At 49.5% G+C, this 26,803-nt stretch overlaps 1 protein-coding gene across 1 annotated transcript in view; it reads right to left on the bottom strand.

The window, feature by feature from the left end:
- Positions 1-8,762: 8,762 nt before the first annotated feature.
- The window catches only part of LOC120036159 (SH2B adapter protein 2), a 36,485-nt gene continuing 18,444 nt past the window's right edge, over positions 8,763-26,803 (bottom strand). Inside the window, exons 2-11 of the mRNA XM_038982630.1 lie at positions 24,465-25,419; positions 18,448-18,549; positions 15,185-15,276; positions 14,827-14,927; positions 14,440-14,604; positions 12,952-13,054; positions 12,723-12,742; positions 11,520-11,725; positions 10,200-10,371; positions 8,763-9,097 (exon numbers count right to left, since the gene is read on the bottom strand). Coding sequence (XP_038838558.1) covers positions 8,763-9,097; positions 10,200-10,371; positions 11,520-11,725; positions 12,723-12,742; positions 12,952-13,054; positions 14,440-14,604; positions 14,827-14,927; positions 15,185-15,276; positions 18,448-18,549; positions 24,465-25,388 — 2,220 coding nt within the window. The 5' untranslated portion in view covers positions 25,389-25,419. The remainder of the gene's footprint in view (positions 9,098-10,199; positions 10,372-11,519; positions 11,726-12,722; positions 12,743-12,951; positions 13,055-14,439; positions 14,605-14,826; positions 14,928-15,184; positions 15,277-18,447; positions 18,550-24,464; positions 25,420-26,803) is intronic.

The following is a 26,803-nucleotide window of genomic DNA, read 5'->3' as shown; positions in this document are numbered from 1 at the left end:
AGACTAGTTGAGTATCTGGAGCATCAGCATTTGTGGGTTCGATTACAGGCTCAAAATGACAAGAAACAAAGTACTTTCTTCTGAAACTCGTCAGTCTATTCTTGTTCTGAGAAATGAAGGCTATTCCATTTGAGAAATTGCCAAGAAACTGAAGATCTCGTACAAAGCTGTGTACTATTCCTTTCACAGAACATCGCTAATTGGCTCTAACCAGAATAGAAAGAGTGAGAGGCCCCGGTGCACAACTGAGCAAGAGGACAAGTACATTAGTGTCTAGTTTGAGAAACAGACGCCTCACAAGTCCTCAACTGGCAGCTTCATTAAATAGTACCCGCAAAACACCATTCCCAACGTCAACAGTGAAGAGGCGACTCCGGAATGCTGGCCTTCTAGGCAGAGTTCCTCTGTCCAGTGTCTGTGTTCTTTTGCCCATCTTAATCTTAAATTTCTTACTGGCCAGTCTGAAATATGGCTTTTTCTTTGCAACTCTGCCTGTTAAATCTTCAGAGCTGCTACTTAATTATGCTTCCTGCTTTATTGTTAGCCTGAGACAACTATACTGGAGTCTATGGGCCCGTGTCCACAAAGCATTCAATATCATATGGATGTTGTTCATTTATGATGTAAAAAGCAAAACTGATCTTAAATCCGCAGTCCTACAGTGAGATGTTTTTGTGGGTAACAGGCCCTTGGTCTAATTTACCAACGTGACACTATTTAAGTAGACCTATTTGTTAAATATTCATGCATATTAACACACAATTATACAAGCATATGTCTAATACATTTACATTTACATTTTAGTCATTTAGCAGACGCTCTTATCCAGAGCGACTTACAGTAGAGTGCATACATTTTATAACATTTTTTTTACATTTCATTACATTACATTTTACATACTGAGACAAGGATATCCCTACCGGCCAAACCCTCCCTAACCCGGACGACGCTATGCCAATTGTGCGTCGCCCCACGGACCTCCCGGTTGCGGCCGGCTGCGACAGAGCCTGGGCGCGAACCCAGCCCAGCCTGGGCGCGAACCCAGAGACTCTGGTGGCGCAGTGCCCTAGACCACTGTGCCACCCGGGAGGCTAATACATGCCACTGATGGTCTATTTCTAGGATATACAGCACCTTTGGAAAGTATTCAGACCCCTTGACTTTTTCCACATTTTGTTACGTTACAGCCTTATTCTAAAATTGATTACTTTTCCCCCTCATCAATCTACACACAATATCCCATAAAGCAAAAACAGGTTTTTAGAAATGGTTGCAAAACCTCCCCCAGAAATATGACATTTACATAAGTATTCAGACCCTTTACTCAGTACTTTGAAGCACCTTTGGCAGCGATTACAGCCTTGAGTTTTCTTTTTTCTCATGTTCGGAAGAGTCTTTAGGGGCCTTTTAGCAAACTCCAAGTGGGCTGTCGTGCTTTTTACTGAGGAGTGGCTTCCATCTGGCCCCTCTACCATAAAAGCCTGATTGGTGGAGTGCTGCAGAGATGGTTATCCTTCTGGAAGGTTCTCTCATCTCCACAGAGGAACTCTGGAGCTTTGTTAGAATGACCATCAGATTCTTAGTCACCACCCTGACCAAGGCCCTTCTCCCCCGATTGCTCAGTTTGGCCATGCAGCCATCTCTAAGAAGAGTCTTAGTGGTTCCAAATGTCTTCCATTTAACAATGATGGAGGCCACTGTGTTCTTGGGGACCTTCAATGCTGTAGAAATGTTTTGGTACCCTTCCCCAGATCTGTGCCTCGACACAATCCTGTCTCGGAGCTCTACGGACAATTCCTTCGACCTCATGTCTTTGTTTTTGCTCTGACATGCACTGTCAACTGTGGGACCTTATATAGACAGCTGTGTGCCTTTCCAAATCATGTACAATCAATTTAATGTACCACAGGTGGACTCCAATCAATTTGTAGAAACATCTCAAGGATGATCAATGGAAACAGGATGCACCTGAGCTCAATTTTGAGTCTCATAGTAAAGGGTCTGAATACTTATGTAAATAAGGTGTTTTTATATATACATTTGCAAACATTTCTAAAAACCTGTGTTCGCTTTGTCATTATTGGTAGTGTGTACAGTCGTGGCCAAAAGTTTTGAGAATGACACAAATATACATTTTCACAAAGTCTGCTGCCTCAGTTTGTATGACGTCAATTTGCATATACTCCAGAATGTTATGAAGAGTGATCAGATGAATTGCAATTAATTGCAAAGTCCCTCTGCCATGTAAATGAACTGAATCCCCCAAAAACATTTCCACTGCATTTCAGCCCTGCCACAAAAGGACCAGCTGACATCATGTCAGTGATTCTCTCGTTAACACAGGTGTGAGTGTTGACGAGGACAAGGCTGGAGATCACTCTGTCATGCTGATTGAGTTCGAATAACAGACTGGAAGCTTCAAAAGGAGGGTGGTGCTTGGAATCATTGTTCTTCCTCTGTCAACCATGGTTACCTGCAAGGAAACATGTGCCGCCATCATTGCTTTGCACAAAAAGAGCTTCACAGGCAAGGATATTGCTGCCAGTAAGATTGCACCTAAATCAACCATTTATCGGATCATCAAGAACATCAAGGAGAGCGGTTCAATTGTTGTGAAGAAGGCTTCAGAGCGCCCAAGAAAGTCCAGCAAGCGCCAGGACCGTCTACTAAAGTTGATTCAGCTGCGGGATCGGGGCACCACCAGTACAGAGCTTGCTCAGGAATGGCAGCAGGCAGGTGTGAGTGCATCTGCATGCACAGTGAGGCGAAGACTTTTGGAGGATGGCCTGGTGTCAAGAAGGGCAGCAAAGAAGCCACTTCTCTCCAGGAAAAACATCATGGACAGACTGATATTCTGCAAAAGGTACATTGATTGGACTGCTGAGGACTGTGTCACGGCTCCTCCTCTGCATTGCGGGGGCGGTTCCTCCTGCAGGCAGAGGAGGGTCGTTAGTGATTGGAGCCACCTGGGCTCAGGGTATAAAACTGCTTCACTAATCACTTCTCTCTCTCTCTCTTTGCTCCTCCAGGTATGATCCTGTTTTGTTTGTTCCTTTGTAGTTTTGCCTAGTTTTCACTCAGTCATGTTCACACACACAGATTCACGCATCCATGCACTTTACATACACCTTACATTATGATACTTCCACACCTCATTCCTTTTTCTTCGTTTAAAGTTAATAGTTTTGTTTAGAATAAAGAACCTTTTTAATTGGCCTATACCTGTTGTTCGTGTCCCCTCATTTTTGTCACCGGCTATGAGCCGGCCTGTGACAAGTGGGGTTCTATGCACACAAAACCAGTGGAGTGGAAAAGACAACCAGAAACTGGCGGCCCCCCCATAACCACGGAGGTTCTCCCGAGCCGATGTAGGGTAAAAGGGAAAGGGATGCTCTACCCACGTTTACTGCCACCTAAAACAAAAACACCACGAGCCTCCTATTGACACTCGCTGATAAGCCTGAACAGGAGAGGACTCCCACCTGAACAAAACCCAGAGTGAATTGTTTAGCTACCAAGCTAACTGAACCAAAAGAACACATGGCTCTCAACGCTCTCTTCAACAAAATTGGCCAAACCAAAACATCCCCTCAAACAAAAAAATTTGGCAATCTGAACTAAACTAACCCAAGTTAACTACTATCCCGGACGAGCCCCCACTTGTCACAGGCCGGCTCAAAATGAGGGGACACGAACAACAGGTATAGGCCAATTAAAAAGGTTCTTTATTCTTAACAAAACTATTAACTTTAAACGAAGAAAAAGGAATGAGGTGTGGAAGTATCATAATGTAAGGTGTATGTAAAGTGCATGGATGCGTGAATCTGTGTGTGTGAACATGACTGAGTGAAAACTATGCAAAACTACAAAGGCACAAACAACATGATCATACCTGGAGGAGCAGAGAGAGAGAGAGAAGTAATTAGTGAAGCAGTTTTTTATACCCTGAGCCCAGGTGGCTCCAATCACTAACGACCCTCCTCAGCCTGCAGGAGGAACCGCCCCTGCAATGCAGAGGAGGAGCCGTGACAACTGGGGTAAAGTCATTTTCTCTGATGAATACCCTTTCCGATTGTTTGGGGCATCCGGAAAAAAGCTTCTCCGGAGAAGACAAGGTGAGTGCTACCATCAGTCCTGTGTCATGCCAACAGTAAAGCATCCTGAGACCATTCATGTGTGGGGTTGCTTCTCAGCCAAGGGAGTGGGTTAACTCACAATTTTGCCTAAGAACACAGCCATGAATAAAGAATCGTACCAACACATCCTCCGAGAGCAACTTCTCCCAACCATCCAGGAACAGTTTGGTGACGAACAATGCCTTTTCCAGCATGATGGAGCACCTAGCCATAAGGCAAAAGTGATAACTAAGTGGCTCGGGGAACAAACATCAATATTTTGGGTCCATGGCCAGGAAACTCCCCAGACCTTAATCCCATTGAGAACTTGTGGTCAACCCTCAAGAGGCGGGTGGACAAACAAAAACCCACAAATTCTGACAAACTCCAAGCATTGATTATGCAAGAATGGGCTGCCATCAGTCAGGATGTAGCCCAGAAGTTAATTGACAGCATGCCAGGGCGGATTGCAGATGTCTTGAAAAAGAAGGGTCAACACTGCAAATATTGACTCTTTGCATCAACTTCATGTAATTGTCAATAAAAGCCTTTGACACTTATGAAATGCTTGTAATTATACTTCAGTATTCCATAGTAACATCTGACAAAAATATCTAAAGACACTGAAGCAGCAAACTTTGTGAAAATTAATATTTGTCATTCTCAACTTTTGGCCACGACTGTAGATTGAGGGATAAAAAAAAAAAAAAGAATAAGGCTTTAACTTAACAAAATGTAAAAAAGTCAAAGGGTCTGAATACTTTCCTAGTGCAGGAGTCTCAGTAATCAGTCTCTGCAGGAGTCTCTGTAGTCAGTCTCTGCCTCTGCAGGAGTCTCTGTAGTCAGTCTCTGTCTCTGTAGTCAGTCTCTGCCTCTGCAGGAGTCTCTGTAGTCAGTCTCTGCCTCTGCAGGAGTCTCTGTAGTCAGTCTCTGCCTCTGCAGGAGTCTCTGTATTCAGTCTCTGCCTCTGCAGGAGTCTCTGTAGTCAGTCTCTGCCTCTGCAGGAGTCTCTGTAGTCAGTCTCTGCCTCTGCAGGAGTCTCTGTAGTCAGTCTCTGCAACCTGTCTACCTAGGAGACTAGTCAGCAAGAACAGATTTTGTCCACTAGAGATCTCTGTTGTGCATCAGTAAAACCAAACCTATTCTCATGAAGTACTGAGCAGTGTTCAATTCAACATGTTGTGATCGGGGTTGGTGTCTTGTGGGTGGCTTAGAAACAGAAGACATGATGTTCATAGTAACAGTTTACTCAAGTTTTATTCACAGAAATATAAAGTTATGTCAAGTACATCACTCAGTACAAAATTGCACAGACTCTTAAACTCAGCCAGACAACAGAAATCAACACTACATGTTAAGTACAATGAAGAGGACACCACTCCGGCCCTAGCCTCTGATATGTGACCAAGTCTGCTGTGAGTCACTGGTTGCACTGAGGATCTCACTGAGAACAATGACATCAATAAGACTTGATAGGAAAATGTCATTTACAACAGCTGAGGAATAAATACTCTTAAAAAAAAAAAAAAAAAAAACGATTTAAAAATTGGCACATTTACCATTAACTGCCCCCCCCCCACCCCCCACATTCCTCCTCCTGTCAGTCTGATATGGCCATTATGGTGACAACGACTGTTGCCCTATGCTAGACAGGACTAATTACAAATGCTATTTTAATACTAACCTGTTACCGATTCTGTCCTAGCATGACCATCTAGGGACTACTGTACAGTTCTAGGTCCTTACCCTAGAGTTAACCATGCAGCGGTACCAGTATGTAGCACTAAGTCCCCCAAACTACGGTCGTCAAGTCCCCCAAACTACGCTCGTCAAGTCCCCCAAACTACGCTCGTCAAGTCCCCCAAACTACGCTCGTCAAGTCCCCCAAACTACGGTCGTCAAGTCCCCCAAACTACGGTCGTCAAGTCCCCCAAACTACGGTCGTCAAGTCCCCCAAACTACGGTCGTCAAGTCCCCCAAACTACGGTCGTCAAGTCCCCCAAACTACGCTCGTCAAGTCCCCCAAACTACGCTCGTCAAGTCCCCCAAACTACGCTCGTCAAGTCCCCCAAACTACGCTCGTCAAGTCCCCCAAACTACGCTCGTCAAGTCCCCCAAACTACGCTCGTCAAGTCCCCCAAACTACGCTCGTCAAGTCCCCCAAACTACGCTCGTCAAGTCCCCCAAACTACGCTCGTCAAGTCCCCCAAACTACGCTCGTCAAGTCCCCCAAACTACGCTCGTCAAGTCCCCCAAACTACGCTCGTCAAGTCCCCCAAACTACGCTCGTCAAGTCCCCCAAACTACGCTCGTCAAGTCCCCCAAACTACGCTCGTCAAGTCCCCCAAACTACGGTCGTCAAGTCCCCCAAACTACGGTCGTCAAGTCCCCCAAACTACGGTCGTCAAGTCCCCCAAACTACGGTCGTCAAGTCCCCCAAACTACGGTCGTCAAGTCCCCCAAACTACGGTCGTCAAGTCCCCCAAACTACGGTCGTCAAGTCCCCCAAACTACGGTCGTCAAGTCCCCCAAACTACGGTCGTCAAGTCCCCCAAACTACGGTCGTCAAGTCCCCCAAACTACGGTCGTCAAGTCCCCCAAACTACGGTCGTCAAGTCCCCCAAACTACGGTCGTCAAGTCCCCCAAACTACGGTCGTCAAGTCCCCCAAACTACGGTCGTCAAGTCCCCCAAACTACGGTCGTCAAGTCCCCCAAACTACGGTCGTCAAGTCCCCCAAACTACGGTCGTCAAGTCCCCCAAACTACGGTCGTCAAGTCCCCCAAACTACGGTCGTCAAGTCCCCCAAACTACAGTCGTCAAGTCCCCCAAACTACAGTCGTCAAGTCCCCCAAACTACAGTCGTCAAGTCCCCCAAACTACAGTCGTCAAGTCCCCCAAACTACAGTCGTCAAGTCCCCTAAACTACGGTCGTCAAGTCCCCTAAACTACGGTCGTCAAGTCCCCCTGTTTCAGCTGGTTTTCCTGTATTCTAATTCCATAATCAACCAGTTCTTTAGAACGTTCCAAACCAATTTTTAAAAATGAGTCAAGTCTTCAGGTTTCTGAAAATGATATGATACCTCAGACAGAAAACCATCACACAAAGGGGCGGTATAGGACCAGGTATAGAAAACACAACTGTAGCACATCAAACATCAGGCTTGGAGCTGGACATCAGACATTAGTCAAACCCATAGAGGTCAGCCAGAACCCCCCCCCCCCCCCCCAGGTTCTGTTGTTTTTATACTGTAACCTATACCTTCCTCTGATATAGCTGATCATATCGCATGGCTTTCAAACTGGTGTCTTGGAGGTGCTTGCCATCGTACAGCACCTGTGTGTCTATATGTAAGATACCCCTTACAGTAGATTCTGGATTGTCCCCACCAACAACCGTCCATGGATCCGTGGAAACGAAACATGTTGAATATAATGCATTGAATTTGACTGAATTACAGTAGCAGCCTTCGATGTGAAAATGTTGCCGGCTGCACCATGTTGAGATGTGTTCTGGTTGGTGGAGATGCTGAGCTGTGTTCTGGTTGGTGGAGATGTGAGCTGGAATGCTGAGCTGTGTTCTGGTTGGTGGAGATGTGGATCATGTCTTCAGGATTGGGATCAATTCCATTGAAGTTCCAGTCAATTCAGGAAGTACACTGAGGTTCTAATTCTCTTTATTGCTTTTCAAGAGGACAATTTGGAATTGGAATTTGGTTTACTTTCTGAATTGACTGGAATCGAAATGACCCCCAACCCTGCATGTTTCATCACTCTGACCTGAGGTCATCACTGCCAATGAGACGGCCCGTCAGTCACATATCATATGGTCAAAGTGCTGTGTAACTGACGGGCACTAGGACCTTTTGCCTGTACACTAAGAACATCTGAAATAACACTAACACACCCATCACTATACTGATGTTACCATTCATTTTGGCAAAGCTACAGGAGGAGAAAGAGTGTTGTATTTGTCACTCCCCTTGGGGACAGTGAGGATATCCGGGACAGACTAGAAGCAGCTTCACAAACATTAGGGTTATGCTCAAGAGGGCCTGGGGAGGAAAACCATTTAGGTAGGGTAGCTTCAGCTCTGGTTACTTAGCAGGGCGGTAACAGGCTTTGTTCCTAGGGAATTGTGGGTAGAGCAGACAGGAAGTGGTCTGGTGAAGTGAATCAAAACCTCCACTGGGCCATTTCCTCTCTCTCTCTCTCTCGCTCTCTCTACTATCCCTGTCTCTCTCCATCCATCCCTCTATCTGTCTCCATTCCTATCTCTCGCTCTCCTTCTCCATCCACCCCTCATCACTCACTCTCCATCCATCCCCCTCTCTTCCTCCATCCATCCATCTCCCCCACTGTCTCCATTCATCCCTCCCTCTCTCTCAAGACTAAATCATCTGTTTCTTCATATCCTTAATGTCAGCTGATGAGGGTGGCCACAGAGCCAGGGGTTAACTGGATACAGACACACGTTGGAGAAACAGGACATCTCTTGGAACACAAACAAGCAAATAAACAAGATAATGAGTGATCCATGTCCATCCACACTCCCCAGCCATCTGTGACATTTCACCTATTTAGTCCAAATCCCTGTACGTCCTGTGTCTCAGCCAATGAGAGCTCCCGGGTTTGGTTGCGCCCAGTCTCAGTAGAAGGAGTACTGGTTCTCCACAGCTCTGGCCCTGCGTGTTCCGTCTGTCTCTTGGTAGTCCTCCGAGGCACCACTAGAGGGATCTAGCAGACGTTCTGAGCTGTTGCTCCTGCTAACCAGCCCCTCGCCTCCTCCTCCTCCGCTGCCTGGCTCACCACGGGAGAGGGAAGGAAGGGCGATGGGCGAGGATGAGGAGCTGGATGAGATCGGGGTGTCGGAGGGGGGTCCTGCCGGCTGCGAGAACCCAGGGAGGTGAAGGGTTGGCTGGGTTGGGTCAGTCCAGCAGCCTTGGTCCCTGGGTGGGGTGGGGAGCTGAGGCACGGTCACATCTGTGTGAGAGCAGTAGAGAGAGACGGGATATCTGTCTGTAAGAAAAGAGCAGTGTTAAAATGCCTGATACTTTGATAAAACAAACTGTATCTTTCATTAAAATGCCAAACATAAACACAAGTTAAAGTGTTGACGACCTTCTATACCATCACCCCTCTTGGTGGGACAACAACAATAGTGCCACTGATGAAAACACGGCTGAGCAGCGTGTATCAATAACGCTTTTTACACGCTGGACCAACAACCCACTGTGTGTGTGTGTGTGTGTGTGTGTGTGTGTGTGTGCCCAGGGGGAAACAGAGGGTCTCTTTGTGAGTGTTGGGTTGGGGCCTGAGGCTGGGCCTGTTGTATAATCACCCTCTGTCTCCCCCGTCTCTCCCTATGCACAGGAGGGCATTCATCCCCTGCCAGGTGAGTGGGTGGGGTGCGGTGGGGGTTGAGGGGGTGGGGGGCTGGTTAAAACATCTAGTTAAAACCTTTAAGACGGAGGAAAACATCAGTCTGAGGTCATCCCACTGAAAGGTTGCTGTTTTTTCCCCAAGCGATTCCCTGGACCGAGTGATGTTGTTGTTTCCAGCCAGACGGTCCTCTTTAATAACACGGGTCAGACAGAGCTACCCGGGGCGGTCCTCTTTAATAACACGGGTCAGACAGAGCTACCTGAGGGCTGTCCTCTTTAATAACACGGGTCAGACAGAGCTACCTGAGGGCGGTCCTCTTTAATAACACGGGTCAGACAGAGCTACCCGGGGCGGTCCTCTTTAATAACACGGGTCAGACAGAGCTACCCGGGGCGGTCCTCTTTAATAACACGGGTCAGACAGAGCTACCCGGGGCGGTCCTCTTTAATAACACGGGTCAGACAGAGCTTCCCGGGGCGGTCCTCTTTAATAACACGGGTCAGACAGAGCTACCCCGGGGCGGTCCAAACTGATCAGAAATGACAAACTGGTTCTAGAAAGACATTCTCAACATTGAACCAGTTAAGAGAGCTTTAGAGTATATATATATATAAACCTGTTGTTCATGTTTAGAGGTGTGTGGTGTACCTGTGTGTGTGTGTGTACCCGTGTGTGTGGTGTACCTGTGTGTGTGGTGTACCTGTGGGGGTAACCTGTACTTGTACGTAGGAACGCAGTGTGATGTCAGCGGAGCCCCCTGACTCCAGAGGGATGGGGTGGGCATGGAAATGCCTGAGCATATCTGACACGGTGTGGAACCACAGATGATGAACATGACACTGGCCGTTACCATTCACCGACAGACGCAGGTGCTTGGGGGAAGAGAGAGGAGAAGAAGGGTAGGGGGGGAGAGAGGGAATTGTGAGTAATATAAAGTTTCACTTGTAACACTCCTGTACATTAATGTAAGAGAGAGAGAGGGAAAATAAGAGGTGAAGAATAGAGAGAGGGGAGAGAGAGGAGAAGAGAGGGGAGAGGAGAAGAGAGAGGAGTAGAGGAGTAGAGAGGAGGGGAGAGAGGAGAAGAGAGGGGAGTAGAGAGGGGAGTAGAGGGGGGAGAGAGAGGAGTAGAGAGGGGAGAGAGAGGAGTAGAGGGGAGAGAGAGGAGTAGAGAGGGGAGTAGAGATGGGAGTAGAGAGAGGAGAAGAGAGGGTAGAGAGAGGAGAAGAGAGGGGAGAGTGAGGAGAAGAGAGAGGAGGAGAGAGAGGAGTAGAGAGGGGAGTAGAAGGGAGAGAGAGGAGAAGAGAGGAGTAGAGGGGAGAGAGAGGAGTAGAGGGAAGTAGAGACGGGAGAGAGGGGAGAGAGAGGAGAAGAGAGAGGAGAAAGAGGGGAGAGAGAGGAGTAGAGAGGGGAGAGAGAGGGGAGGGAGAGGAGTAGAGAGGGGAGAAGAGAGGGGAGATGAGAAGAGAGGGGAGAGAGAGGAGTAGAGAGGGGAGAAGAGAGAGCATGGGAACAGACCTGTTCAGACCTGCATGGGAGTGTTTCTCACTCTACTAGAAGACACGGTCCAATCGCAAACCAGCCCCTAAAGACCTACTTCCCATGTAGAGATCTGACTGGATTTGATTAGTGTAAGCAATATGGTAATAGCTCCATCCACCTTGTCCTGTGATAGGCTAGATATAAGTTAAACCATATTGCTTATACCAATCAAATCCTCTCAGATCTCCACAAGTGCGTAGGGGTCCATTTGGAATTTGGCCTATCCCACTTTACAGTGTGCATGCCCATAATATCCACACCACTACTTAGGTCTGGGCTAAACAGGGACCTTCTCAATAGGCTGGCAGCAACCTGTCCTGTTTCCTGAAAGCAAATCTTTCCGTTGGCATCTTATGATTGAAGATCAGTGCATGTGAAGGGGAGGAGGTAGAGGTAAACCGCCTGCGATTGGCTGACCTTGGCGTTGCCCTGTCTGCGAATGGCTGACCTTGGTGTTTCCCTTTCTGTGATTGGCTCACCTTAGCTTTGCCCTGGAAGTTAAAGGTGAGGACGTACTCTCCCGGGCGCGTCTCACTTTGGCGAATCACAAACAGCCCGTGGCTCCTAGCTCCGCCCGCCAGCACCAGTTGGGCAGCACGCACGCGTGACAATGTCCCGTGGAACCATGGGTACTCGGCCAGGCTGGGGTCCGCCTCCGCCTCAGTCGCCCCGTCACCTAGAACCCCTGAAGGGAGGAGACAAAGATGAGAGATCACATGATAAAAGGTAGACCACACCTTATTGATATTGAGTTGCATCCCCTTTTGTCCTCAGAACAGCCTTAATTTGTCGCGGCGTGGACTTCACAAGGTGTCGAAAGCGTTCCGCAGGGCCCATGTTGACTCCAATGCTTCCCACAGTTGTGTCAAGTTGGCTGGATGTCCTTTGGGTGGGGGACCATTCTTGACATGCAGAGGAAACAGAACAGGAAGAAAAACCCGGCAGCGTTGCAGTTCTTGGCACACTCAAACCGGTGCGCCTGGTACCTACTACCATACCCTGTTCAAAAGGAACTTAAATATTTTGTCTTGTACATTCACCCTCTGAATGGCACACATACACAATCCATGTCTCAATTGTCTCAAGGCTTTAAACTCCTTCTTTAACCTGTCTCCTCCTCTTCATCTACACTGATTGAAGTGGATTTAACAAGTGACATCAATAAGGGATCATAGATCTCACCTGGATTCACCTGGTCAATCTGTCATGGAATGTTTTGTACACTCAGGGTATAATAATGATATGGCATTTAGCAGACACGTATCCAGGGTTACCTGCTATATGTGCATGAGTGGGCCATGAGTGTTACAGGGCCATGAGTGTTACGGGGCCATGAGTGTTACGGGCCTTACTGTTACGGGGCCATGAGAGTTACGGGGCCATGAGTGTTACGGGGCCATGAGTGTTACGGGGCCATGAGTGTTACGGGGCCATGAGTGTTACGGGGCCATGAGTGTTACGGGGCCTAATCATAGATTTACACATAGAATCCCTATCAATAGAATCTCTATGGAGCTAGTTGTAAAAATGTGTAATTTAACTTTTAACACATTTAAAACCTTTTATTGTGGCATAAACACAAGGTCATGATGTTTTCATGTGGTTGTCAATCACCTCAAAAAGGACTCCTTCACTAGGCTATACCGGCGCACGTTCATCCACTTACAACATATCAGCCTCACTGGCGAATGGAACGAGACATCTGTTACACAAAACATCACAAAGTGTCATGACATTTGACGAATGTCATTAGGCCATTTATGCGTCCACCGCTGTCCACACGTCTCTCAGTGTCGGCCACTCATCTCTGCCTTGACAACATGTCAGTGTTCTCGTCGAACCACGTCGCATTTCGGAGCATAGGCTACACCACCTGTTAAAGTCCATTCACTTGGGAGTCATGCCTCTGACGTGGCCTCTGACGTGGCCTCTGACGTGGCCTCTGACGTGGCCTCTGACGTGGCCTCTGACGTGGCCTCTGACGTGGCCTCTGACGTGGCCTCTGACGTGGCCTCTGACATGTGGTAATGATAAAAAGTGCCGATAGCCTACAGTTCTGGACATTTTGGTTTAATTATTGTGATAGGCTCATGTTTTACCGGTACGGCGTACCCTCACTATTTATTTCGTACCGAACCATCAAACATATTTTTGACCAACCCAAGATAGTTCATCTGTGTCGTTTACAGTGGGAGCAAATTAATCATAGTGGGTAGAAGCAAGCAGGCGGGCAGAGCCTGGCACGAGCTAGCGGGATCCTACTGGCACGAGCTAGCGGGATCCTACTGGCACGAGCTAGCGGGATCCTACTGGCACGAGCTAGCGTGATCCTACTGGCACGAGCTAGCGGGATCCTACTGGCACGAGCTAGCGGGATCCTACTGGCACGAGCTAGCGGGATCCTACTGGCACGAGCTAGCGGGATCCTACTGGCACGAGCTAGCGGGATCCTACTGGCACGAGCTAGCGGGATCCTACTGGCACGAGCTAGCGTGAACCTACTGGCACGAGCTAGCGGGATCCTACTGGCACGAGCTAGCGGGATCCTACTGGCACGAGCTAGCGTGAACCTACTGGCACGAGCTAGCGGGATCCTACTGGCACGAGCTAGCGGGATCCTACTGGCACGAGCTAGCGGGATCCTACTGGCACGAGCTAGCGGGATCCTACTGGCACGAGCTAGCGGGATCCTACTGGCACGAGCTAGCGGGATCCTACTGGCACGAGCTAGCGGGATCCTACTGGCACGAGCTAGCGGGATCCTACTGGCACGAGCTAGCGGGATCCTACTGGCACGAGCTAGCGGGATCCTACTGGCACGAGCTAGCGGGATCCTACTGGCACGAGCTAGCGTGATCCTACTGGCACGAGCTAGCGTGATCCTACTGGCACGAGCTAGCGTGATCCTACTGGCACGAGCTAGCGTGATCCTACTGGCACGAGCTAGCGAGATCCTACTGGCACGAGCTAGCATGTATTTGCATATTTCCGTTAGGGAACACCTCATCTGTGAAGTGTGCACAAACTCAATTCGACCTTGCAAAGCGTCAAGTCTATCGTGCACTGTATTCCTAAAAAAAAAAGCAGAAACATTTATTGAGATCAGATGTTACATCGATGAGAAAATGTGCAGAATGTCAGCCCAGTTTCACCTAGTTCCATCCTCTCTCCCACTACCCGCGACTGGACTTCCTCTCACTACCATATTTGGTGGTGAGGAAACATTCTAAAAACAGATGCTTCAGCTTTATAGCCCCTTGTGACATGTCTGGGTTTCCCCTTCTGTCTGTGCTGCTGTCTTACCTTCACCCCCTGATTTTATCCAAAGAGACAGTTTACGTAGGTGTGACCCCCGGGAACTGATCCTCACGTTGCAAGCACCATTCATGTTCCCCTTACCTGCTGTGGGGCTTTTCCCCTGGGCCTCTGGGGGCTGGAGGAAGCGCTCCAGGGGGACATGGGAAGGGTGCTGGGTGAAGGGTAGTTCTCTGCAGCGGACAGAGGGGGCGCTATACAGTTCTGTTGTTGCTGATCCACAGGATCTCTCAGGGGTACGATGAACACCTGGACACAAAAAACACAACATTATAAAGATACTGTACATACACGACAACCTTACACAGCAGCCAAGTTGACAGCACATTCATTTCCCTCAAAAGGCAATGTATGAGGTTAGGTTACGTGTGTGTGCGTGCGTGCGTGTGTCCGTGCGCGCGTGTGTCCGTGCGCGCGCGCGCGTGTGTGTGCGCGTGTGTGTGTGTGCGTATGTGTGTGTGTATGTCTCACCCTCTGACAGAAGCTCACAGCTGCAGGAGGACACCATGGAGAACTCTTTAGACGCCTGGCCGTGGGGACATGACGCCAGCTCAATGTCATCTCCACTGTCCCTGTGTCACACACACACAGGTAAATGTACAGGGGGACACACAGCACACACACATACAGGTAAATGTACAGGGACACACAACATGTATCTCTGTTTATGGCTGTCTAAATACATGCCTGGACTGAACAGACAAACTCACTGTACCAGAAAAACTCCCGAGCATGAGAGAGGGATCTGTCAAAAACTCTTACTGGGTGATTAATGACTGTGTGCTGTTCCCTCACTCAGTGAACAGTAAATATTTATCCCTCCATTTACCCAGGGTCCATGCAGTCCTGGATGTCAGCAACCCAGGAGGTTTTCTGCAGCGAGTCGATGGTCTCCAGGATATATTCACCTCCATTTTCCACCTGTGGAGAGAAAACAGACCACAGAACAGAACAGTTACTGTGGGAGTCCAGAGGGGAGACAGAGAGACTTCTGAACACACTGCAAGAAAGAGAAGTACGCTGTTAGTTTGGTTTGTCAGGTCAGGTAGTCGTGTCAATAAGGTGGTGTTGCGAGAGAGAACCGAACAGGGAGAAGACAGGGTGGTGTAAGAGATAACAGGGAGAAGACAAGGTAGTGTTGCGAGAGATAACCGAACAGGGTGGTGTTGCGAGAGATAACAGGGAGAAGACAGGGTAGTGTGAGAGAGAACCGAACAGGGAGAAGACAGGGTAGTGTGAGAGAGAACCGAACAGGGTGGTGTTGCGAGAGATAACAGGGAGAAGACAGGGTAGTGTGAGAGAGAACCGAACAGGGAGAAGACAGGGTGGTGTTGCGAGAGAGAACCGAACAGGGAGAAGACAGGGTGGTGTTGCGAGAGATAACCGAACAGGGAGAAGACAGGGTGGTGTTGCGAGAGATAACCGAACAGGGAGAAGACAGGGTGGTGTTGCGAGAGATAACCGAACAGGGAGAAGACAGGGTAGTGTTGCGAGAGATAACCGAACAGGGAGAAGACAGGGTGGTGTTGCGAGAGATAACCGAACAGGGAGAAGACAGGGTGGTGTTGCGAGAGAGAACCGAACAGGGAGAAGACAGGGTGGTGTTGCGAGAGAGAACCGAACAGGGAGAAGACAGGATAGTGTAAGAGATAACAGGGAGAAGACAGGGTGGTGTTGCGAGAGAGAACCGAACAGGGAGAAGACAGGGTAGTGTTGCGAGAGATAACCGAACAGGGAGAAGACAGGGTGGTGTTGCGAGAGATAACCGAACAGGGAGAAGACAGGGTGGTGTTGCGAGAGATAACCGAACAGGGAGAAGACAGGGTAGTGTTGCGAGAGATAACCGAACAGGGAGAAGACAGGGTAGTGTTGCGAGAGAGAACTGAACAGGGAGAAGACAGGGTAGTGTTGCGAGAGATAACCGAACAGGGAGAAGACAGGGTAGTGTTGCGAGAGATAACTGAACAGGGAGAAGACAGGGTGGTGTTGCGAGAGAGAACCGAACAGGGAGAAGACAGGGTAGTGTTGCGAGAGATAACCGAACAGGGAGAAGACAGGGTGGTGTTGCGAGAGATAACCGAACAGGGTGGTGTTTGCGAGCGAGAACCGAACAGGGAGAAGACAGGGTGGTGTTGCGAGAGATAACCGAACAGGGAGAAGACAGGGTAGTGTTGCGAGAGATAACCGAACAGGGAGAAGACAGGGTGGTGTTGCGAGAGATAACCGAACAGGGAGAAGACAGGGAAGTGTGAGAGAGAACAGGGAGAAGACAGGGTGGTGTGAGAGAGAACAGGGAGAAGACAGGGTAATGTTGTGAGAGAGAACAGGGAGAAGACAGGGTGGTGTTGCGAGAGAGAACCGAACAGGGAGAAGACAGGGTAGTCTTGCGAGAGATAACCGAACAGGGAGAAGACAGGGTAGTCTTGCGAGAGATAACCGAACAGGGAGAAGACAGGGTAGTGTGAGAGAGAACAGGGAGAGGACAGGGTAGTGTGAGAGAGAGAACCGAACAGGGAGAAGACAGGGTGGTGTTGCGAGAGAGAACCGAACAGGGAGAAGACAGGGTGGTGTTGCGAGAGATAACCGAACAGGGAGAAGACAGGGTGGTGTTGTGAGAGAGAACCGAACAGGGAGAAGACAGGGTGGTGTTGTGAGAGAGAACCGAACAGGGAGAAGACAGGGTGGTGTTGCGAGAGAGAACCGAACAGGGAGAAGACAGGGTGGTGTTGCGAGAGAGAACCGAACAGGGAGAAGACAGGGTGGTGTTGCGAGAGAGAACCGAACAGGGAGAAGACAGGGTGGTGTTGCGAGAGAGAACCGAACAGGGAGAAGACAGGGTGGTGTTGCGAGAGAGAACCGAACAGGGAGAAGACAGGGTGGTGTTGCGAGAGATAACCGAACAGGGAGAAGACAGGGTAGTGTTGTGAGAGAGAACCGAACAGGGAGAAGACAGGGTAATGTTGTGAGAGAGAACCGAACAGGGAGAAGACAGGGTAGTGTTGTGAGAGAGAACCGAACAGGGAGAAGACAGGGTAGTGTAAGAGAGAGAACCGAACAGGGAGAAGACAGGGTAGTGTAAGAGAGAGAACCGAACAGGGAGAAGACAGGGTGGTGTAAGAGATAACAGGGAGAAGACAGGGTGGTGTTGCGAGAGATAACCGAACAGGGAGAAGACAGGGTGGTGTAAGAGAGAGAACCGAACAGGGAGAAGACAGGGTGGTGTAAGAGATAACAGGGAGAAGACAGGGTGGTGTTGCGAGAGATAACCGAACAGGGAGAAGACAGGGTGGTGTAAGAGATAACAGGGAGAAGACAGGGTGGTGTAAGAGATAACAGGGAGAAGACAGGGTGGTGTAAGAGATAACAGGGAGAAGACAGGGTGGTGTTGCGAGAGAGAACCGAACAGGGAGAAGACAGGGTAGTGTTGCGAGAGAGAACCGAACAGGGAGAAGACAGGGTAGTGTTGCGAGAGAGAACCGAACAGGGAGAAGACAGGGTGGTGTTGCGAGAGAGAACCGAACAGGGAGAAGACAGGGTGGTGTTGCGAGAGATAACCGAACAGGGAGAAGACAGGGTGGTGTTGCGAGAGATAACAGGGAGAAGACAGGGTAGTGTTGTGAGAGAGAACCGAACAGGGAGAAGACAGGGTAGTGTGAGAGAGAACAGGGAGAAGACAGGGTAGTGTGAGAGAGAACAGGGAGAAGACAGGGTGGTGTTGCGAGAGATAACCGAACAGGGAGAAGACAGGGTTGTGTTGTGAGAGAGAACCGAACAGGGAGAAGACAGGGTAATGTTGTGAGAGAACAGAACAGAGAGAAGACAGGGTAATGTTGTGAGAGAGAACAGGGAGAAGACAGGGTTGTGTTGTGAGAGAACCGAACAGGGAGAAGACAGGGTGGTGTTGCGAGAGATAACCGAACAGGGAGAAGACAGGGTAGTGTGAGAGAGAACAGGGAGAAGACAGGGTGGTGTGAGAGAGAACAGAGAGAGGACCGGGTGGTGTTGTGAGAGAGAACCGAACAGGGAGAAGACAGGGTAGTGTGAGAGAGAACAGAGAGAAGACAGGGTTGTGTTATGATTTCTTACCCTTACCTTCAGGACGAAGGTATTGTCTTTGTCAGGCATCTCCAGGGGCATGGTGGTCCTCACCTCCACGATGGCAGACAGAGGGATGCTCACCTTGGGCTTTGACGACTGTTGGACACACACACAGATCACATTCCTTTTAGATTTCAATTTAAATGTGCTCTTTGTGTGTGTGTGTGTGTGTGTGTGTGCATCTGAGCGGCTGTAGGTATTGTAGTAGATGCTTGTCAGTTGATCTGACTGGATCATCCAGTCTGTCCTCCCCTCAGCTCATCTCCCTGTATGACTGACTGGCTGTCCTGAGTCCTCCCCTCAGCTCATCTCTGGGGGAAGAATATAAAAAGGGCACTTCCTGTATCTAAAGGGATATTTCCTGTTCCTCTTGCCCCACTGAGATCACATCACATCATTGGCAACAGTCAACAATATCGTGACTCCATTCAAAAACTGTGCCTGAAAAACAGTTTGACTACTTTCATCTGACATGACTGGATTGATTAAAGCACCACGAAGGAGACTAGTTCTATAGGAAGTCAAATCTTCCAAGGAGTTAAGGAGAGAAGGAAGCATTTTGGTACTGGTCCTCTGTCTTTTCTGGCTATGCCTCCTTCGTCTTGTTATCAGGCTGCCTGAAGTGTACTGTGTGACAAGAGTATTGTGTGTTCTTCCATAGTCTGTCTGTCCATCTGTCTCTCTGTCTGCTGGGAGATTAACGGTGTGCTGATGGGGCCTGAAGCAGAGGCAGAGCATCCGGACCAGACCGGGGCCGGGCAAGTGAGACTTCATGCCTCAGATACTAAGTCTTGTGAGAACCTGGACCCATATAGCCACAAAGTATCACATCCGGCCGTGATTGGGAGTCCCATAGGGCGGTGCACAATTGGCCCGGCTTCGTCCGGGTTTGGCCTGGGGTAGGCCGTCATTGTAAATAAGAATTTGTTCTTTACTGACTCGCCTAGTTAAATTAAAAGGTTAAATACATTTTTTGTGTCTCAGTGCTGATCTAGTGCTTATCTAGGATCTGTCCATACAATATTATTAGTATGATCTCTATCCTGATCCACCATCCAGACCACTGTTCTCTGTTCTCTGTCCTGATCCACCATCCAGACCACTGTTCTCTGTCCTGATCCACCATCCAGACCACTGTTCTCTGTTCTCTGTCCTGATCCACCATCCAGACCACTGTTCTCTGTCCTGATCCACCATCCAGACCACTGTTCTCTGTCCTGATCCACCATCCAGACCACTGTTCTCTATCCTGATCCACCATCCAGACCACTGTTCTCTGTCCTGATCCACCATCTCTGTCCTGATCCACCATCCAGACCACTGTTCTCTGTTCTCTGTCCTGATCCACCATCCAGACCACTGTTCTCTGTCCTGATCCACCATCCAGACCACTGTTCTCTGTTCTCTGTCCTGATCCACCATCCAGACCACTGTTCTCTGTCCTGATCCACCATCCAGACCACTGTTCTCTGTCCTGATCCACCATCCAGACCACTGTTCTCTGTCCTGATCCACCATCTCTGTCCTGATCCACCATCCAGACCACTGTTCTCTGTTCTCTGTCCTGATCCACCATCCAGACCACTGTTCTCTGTCCTGATCCACCATCCAGACCACTGTTCTCTGTTCTCTGTCCTGATCCACCATCCAGACCACTGTTCTCTGTCCTGATCCACCATCCAGACCACTGTTCTCTGTCCTGATCCACCATCCAGACCACTGTTCTCTGTCCTGATCCACCATCCAGACCACTGTTCTCTGTCCTGATCCACCATCTCTGTCCTGATCCACCATCCAGACCACTGTTCTCTGTCCTGATCCACCATCCAGACCACTGTTCTCTATCCTGATCCACCATCCAGACCACTGTTCTCTGTCCTGATCCACCATCTCTGTCCTGATCCACCATCCAGACCTCTGTTCTCTGTCCTGATCCACCATCCAGACCACTGTTCTCTGTCCTGATCCACCGTCCAGACCACTGTTCTCTATCCTGATCCACCGTCCAGACCACTGTTCTCTGTCCTGATCCACCATCTCTATCCTGATCCACCGTCCAGACCACTGTTCTCTGTCCTGATCCACCATCCAGACCTCTGTTCTCTGTCCTGATCCACCATCCAGACCACTTCTCTGTCCTGATCCACCATCTCTGTCCTGATCCACCATCCAGACCACTGTTCTCTGTCCTGATCCACCATCCAGACCACTGTTCTCTATCCTGATCCACCATCCAGACCACTGTTCTCTGTCCTGATCCACCATCTCTGTCCTGATCCACCATCCAGACCACTGTTCTCTGTCCTGATCCACCATCCAGACCACTGTTCTCTATCCTGATCCACCATCCAGACCACTGTTCTCTGTCCTGATCCACCATCTCTGTCCTGATCCACCATCCAGACCTCTGTTCTCTGTCCTGATCCACCATCTCTGTCCTGATCCACCATCCTGACCACTGTTCTCTGTCCTGATCCACCATCCAGACCACTGTTCTCTGTCCTGATCCACCATCCAGACCACTGTTCTCTGTCCTGATCCACCATCTCTGTCCTGATCCACCATCCAGACCACTGTTCTCTGTCCTGATCCACCATCCAGACCACTGTTCTCTGTCCTGATCCACCATCCAGACTACTGTTCTCTGTCCTGATCCACCATCCAGACCACTGTTCTCTGTCCTGATCCACCGTCCAGACCACTGTTCTCTATCCTGATCCACCATCCAGACCACTGTTCTCTGTCCTGATCCACCATCTCTGTCCTGATCCACCATCCAGACCTCTGTTCTCTGTCCTGATCCACCATCCAGACCACTGTTCTCTGTCCTGATCCACCATCCAGACCTCTGTTCTCTGTCCTGATCCACCATCCTGACCACTGTTCTCTGTCCTGATCCACCATCCAGACCACTGTTCTCTGTCCTGATCCACCATCCAGACCACTGTTCTCTGTCCTGATCCACCATCTCTGTCCTGATCCACCATCCAGACCTCTGTTCTCTGTCCTGATCCACCATCCAGACCACTGTTCTCTGTCCTGATCCACCATCTCTGTCCTGATCCACCATCCAGACCTCTGTTCTCTGTCCTGATCCACCATCCAGACCACTGTTCTCTGTCCTGATCCACCATCTCTGTCCTGATCCACCATCCAGACCACTGTTCTCTGTCCTGATCCACCATCTCTGTCCTGATCCACCATCCAGACCACTGTTCTCTGTCCTGATCCACCATCTCTGTCCTGATCCACCATCCAGACCACTGTTCTCTATCCTGATCCACCATCCAGACCACTGTTCTCTATCCTGATCCACCATCCAGACCACTGTTCTCTGTCCTGATCCACCATCTCTGTCCTGATCCACCATCCAGACCACTGTTCTCTGTCCTGATCCACCATCCAGACCACTGTTCTCTATCCTGATCCACCATCCAGACCACTGTTCTCTGTCCTGATCCACCATCTCTGTCCTGATCCACCATCCAGACCACTGTTCTCTGTCCTGATCCACCATCCAGACCTCTGTTCTCTGTCCTGATCCACCATCCAGACCACTGTTCTCTGTCCTGATCCACCATCCAGACCACTGTTCTCTGTCCTGATCCACCATCCTGACCACTGTTCTCTGTCCTGATCCACCATCCAGACCACTGTTCTCTGTCCTGATCCACCGTCCAGACCACTGTTCTCTATCCTGATCCACCATCCAGACCACTGTTCTCTGTCCTGATCCACCATCTCTGTCCTGATCCACCATCCAGACCTCTGTTCTCTGTCCTGATCCACCATCTCTGTCCTGATCCACCATCCAGACCACTGTTCTCTGTCCTGATCCACCATCTCTGTCCTGATCCACCGTCCAGACCACTGTTCTCTATCCTGATCCACCATCCAGACCACTGTTCTCTGTCCTGATCCACCATCTCTGTCCTGATCCACCATCCAGACCTCTGTTCTCTATCCTGATCCACCGTCCAGACCTCTGTTCTCTGTCCTGATCCACCATCCAGACCACTTCTCTGTCCTGATCCACCATCCAGACCACTGTTCTCTGTCCTGATCCACCATCCAGACCACTTCTCTGTCCTGATCCACCATCCAGACCACTTCTCTGTCCTGATCCACCATCTCTGTCCTGATCCACCATCTCTGTCCTGATCCACCATCTCTGTCCTGATCCACCATCCAGACCTCTGTTCTCTGTCCTGATCCACCATCCAGACCACTGTTCTCTGTCCTGATCCACCATCCAGACCTCTGTTCTCTGTCCTGATCCACCATCCAGACCACTGTTCTCTGTCCTGATCCACCATCTCTGTCCTGATCCACCATCCAGACCTCTGTTCTCTATCCTGATCCACCGTCCAGACCTCTGTTCTCTGTCCTGATCCACCATCCAGACCACTTCTCTGTCCTGATCCACCATCCAGACCACTGTTCTCTGTCCTGATCCACCATCCAGACCACTTCTCTGTCCTGATCCACCATCTCTGTCCTGATCCACCATCTCTGTCCTGATCCACCATCTCTGTCCTGATCCACCATCTCTGTCCTGATCCACCATCCAGACCTCTGTTCTCTGTCCTGATCCACCATCCAGACCACTGTTCTCTGTCCTGATCCACCATCCAGACCTCTGTTCTCTGTCCTGATCCTACTCTAAGAGGCTTTGTGGATACGGGCCCTGATAAGACAACCGTAGTGAAGCAGATCACTGTTGAGCCGTGGACTTGTACGTCTTTAGGGAACACAGTGTCTTGGTGGCCAGTGGACCTGAATCACAACAACAAGTGGGGTTCTCTCCACCTCAGTGACTGAATCAGTTTTCAGGATTTGCACGGCACCTTCTAGAGGAACGGAGACGGTTGTAGATGTGACACAGCCCATCAGGACATGTCATCGTACCCCCCCGTCCGTCCGTGTGACATTCGTGTCTCTTTATATAGTGTGGTGGCGATGATAACTTCAGATGTTTTGTGCCCCCCCCCCACACCCCCCAAATCAAAAGTTGTTCATCCCTGATTTAGTGTTTCTAATCGATAGAATTAGCTTCATTTCTACTAAATGTGGGACGGACCTCTGTAAGAAGAAAGCTGCATTCTCTGCCTTGTAAATAAATAAATCTTACAGAAACTCCCTCTATATAATAACCTTATTCATTAAAGTAAAAATCATAAATGACCAAACCCGTTCACAGGAATGGATAACAGTAGAGATCCCTCCAGTCTCCACAGATTTGGGAAAAATCTGCATTTTGTTTTTATTCCCCAAATTTGTGGAACATTCTGGAGAGTTCACTGCAGTTTGATGTGCTGGTGCCACTCAGGAAGTTTAAATTATTGATTGAGGACCCCTATGTAGTTGAATGTGATTGTTTTAAAATGTTTATTATTATTTATTTTTTTATTGTGCTGAATTTGATTGTTTTATACACGTTTTAATATTCCGTTTTTTTATTGTCATGTGTACAGGGCTCTCTTATAAAACAGATTTTAATCTCAATGTGACTCCCTGTTTAAATAAAGATTAAATAAATAAAATCCTCATACTGTATCTCTCCCCGGCAAGCCATGTGTTCCTGAGTGCGTTTCCCCTGAGTCCGCTGCTTACCAAGCTGCCTGATTTGAGGTCCTTCAGAAATCCCTCCATCCCCCTCCAGCTCTACCCCCTTCTTTCCCTCCCTTTATCCTCTTCCTTTCATCCCCCTCCTCCCTCCAGCTCTATCCTCTTCTCCCTCCCTCCAGCTCTCCCGCTTGCCCGCCCTCCCTCTCACTCACTCCAGCTCTACCCCCTTCTCTCTCTCCCTCCCTCCCTCCCTTCTCTCCCTCCCTCCCTCCCACAACCCCACCTATCCTTGGGCCCCCTGGTATCAAGGGAGAGCAGAGATGTAAACAGCTTCAGTCTTATTTCCTCACCTTAAGGGCAGAACCAGTGATCTGTGAAGCCCACAGACAAATATGACAGTGTGTGTTTGTGTGTTTGTGTCCACATCCATTATGGAACTCTACCTTGGGTGGCACATAGAACTCCAACAGGAACTTGTCACCCCCTTCGTCCCTCCTGGTCTTCCTCAGCAGCAACCTACACTTCTGCCACTGAGGCACCCCTATACAGTTAGTATCATCAGCTACCATGTAACGCAGAGCCCCCTCTCTCTGGATCTCCAGCAGCTCAGCCTTGTGCCCCTGAGACCCCCTGGGAAGACGCAGTCTCTGGGACCATCTCTCCCCCCCATGCTCCCCTCCTCCTCCGTTGGCCCGTCTGACCCCTCCGGACCCTCCGACAGGCTCTGGTTCAGGGGAGGCGTGGCGGTGCCAGATCTCCTTTACCCCGTCCACCACACACAGACTCATGTTCCTCAGAGAGAATCCCTTCTTGAAGCGGGCCTTGGGGTGTTCCACTGACACGTCCTCTGAGCTGCGTGACTGGCCCAGAGCAGAGGGCTTGTGGGCGGGCTGGGGGATGCGGGAGGTGGCCATAGCCATGGAGGAGGAACTGCCTATCCCTTCTAGTCCTAAACCTCCACTGTCCATACTGTCCAGGGACTCGCTGGAGGCACCGGCTTCCTTGCGCCGCTGGTAGAGGTCGTTGTGTCCGTAGGACAAGGGGCAGCCCTGGATGCCCAGGAAGGGAACAATGCTGTATTTGGGGGGAGCGTTGGAGTCGTCGTCCCCTGGCAAGAGCGAGGCCTGGTGGTCCCTGGCCTGGGTAACAGCAGCAGAGAAACACTCCAGGAAGTGTCTGGCGAAGTGCTGCGAGAAGCTGCTGTCGGCGCCCGGGGAGTCGTAGCACGGGTTCTCTGACAAGAAGCGGTGGAACTTGTGGGCAAAGTCGGCGGCGGAGGCACGGGCATGGAGCTCGCAGAACTCTCGCCAGTCGGGCAGTGGGCATGAGGAGAACTCCGGGCTGCCGGGCACTGCCGCACTGTTCATCACTGGGCCATGCCAACCCACCTGGGAGAGGCTGAGAGAGATGACAGAAGGAAAGGAAGAGAGAGAGAGAGAGAGAGAGATGACAGAAGGAAAGGAAGAGAGAGAGAGAGAGAGAGAGAGGTGTGAGAGATGACAGAAGGAAAGGAAGAGGGAGAGAGAGAGAGAGAGAGGTGTGAGAGAGAGCGTCCTTTCATCACCAAGCCGTGCCAACATATCGTGTGTCTGTCACCAATAGGAAAGAGACATTACAGTGAGAATGTGTGGACCCTAGCATTTACAAATGACAGCTCCAACAGTCCCTGCCGTGTGAAAAACAGAAGACGTGAGAATGTGTGGACCCTAGCATTTACAAATGACAGCTCCAACAGTCCCTGCCGTGTGAAAAACAGAAGACGTGAGAATGTGTGGACCCTAGCATTTACAAATGACAGCTCCAACAGTCCCTGCCGTGTGAAAAACAGAAGACGTGAGAATGAAACAGACTGCTGAGGCCGGGAGATCGTGAGCGTGTTTGTCATTTCCCTAAATAGAGGCGACAGGAAGCAGCCCCAGTCCTTCTCTCTCTGTGGAAGAACGATCTCTCCACACAGCCCTGCTACACCGACACACATCGCTCATATACCAGCTGACATATGTTGTTAAGACATTATTGACATGGACATGACTAGAGCCAGAAGGAATCTGCAGGAAATCATTTCCTTTTAATCGTTTTTATCCGGCTGTGTTCATCTAATAAAAATAAAAATCTGTATCCTTGTTTTGTACCCGTGTTTGGATGGGAATTCTACAGATAGCATGACTAAAGCGCAGATACAATATAATTAAATATAATCCATTTCAAGAGAAACTTAATATATGAACTGTTTGTCAGCTATAAATCTATCATTTCAATGTGTAAACTCGAACCTGTTCCGGTGAGTTCTACCTCCCTCTTTTCCCTTTGTCTGTAGGCAGCATGAGTTATTTCCCTTCGTCTGTAGGCAGCATGAGTTATTTTCCCTTTGTCTGTAGGCAGCATGAGTTATTTTCCCTTCGTCTGTAGGCAGCATGAGTTATTTTCCCTTTGTCTGTAGGCAGCATGAGTTATTTTCCCTTCGTCTGTAGGCAGCATGAGTTATTTTCCCTTCGTCTGTAGGCAGCATGAGTTGTTATCCCTGTAAATCAATGTGACAGTAACCGCCTGGTTCCTCCTCTCCTACTGGAGATACTCATCCCTCTCATATCTTTCATATCTCATCCCTCCATCTCTCTCATCCCTCCATCCCTCTCATATCTCATCCCTCCATCTCTCTCATATCTCATCCTTCCATCTCTCTCATATCTCTCGCTCTCATCCCTCTCGCTCTCATCCCTCCTATCCCCCATCATCCCTTTCATATCTCATCTCATCCCTCCATCTCTCTCATCCATCCATC

This window comes from Salvelinus namaycush, unplaced genomic scaffold (assembly GCF_016432855.1).
Source record: "Salvelinus namaycush isolate Seneca unplaced genomic scaffold, SaNama_1.0 Scaffold1223, whole genome shotgun sequence".
Lineage (NCBI taxonomy): Eukaryota > Metazoa > Chordata > Actinopteri > Salmoniformes > Salmonidae > Salvelinus > Salvelinus namaycush.
Note: the sequence above shows the minus strand (reverse complement) of the source record. Positions and strands in the feature narration are given on the sequence as shown.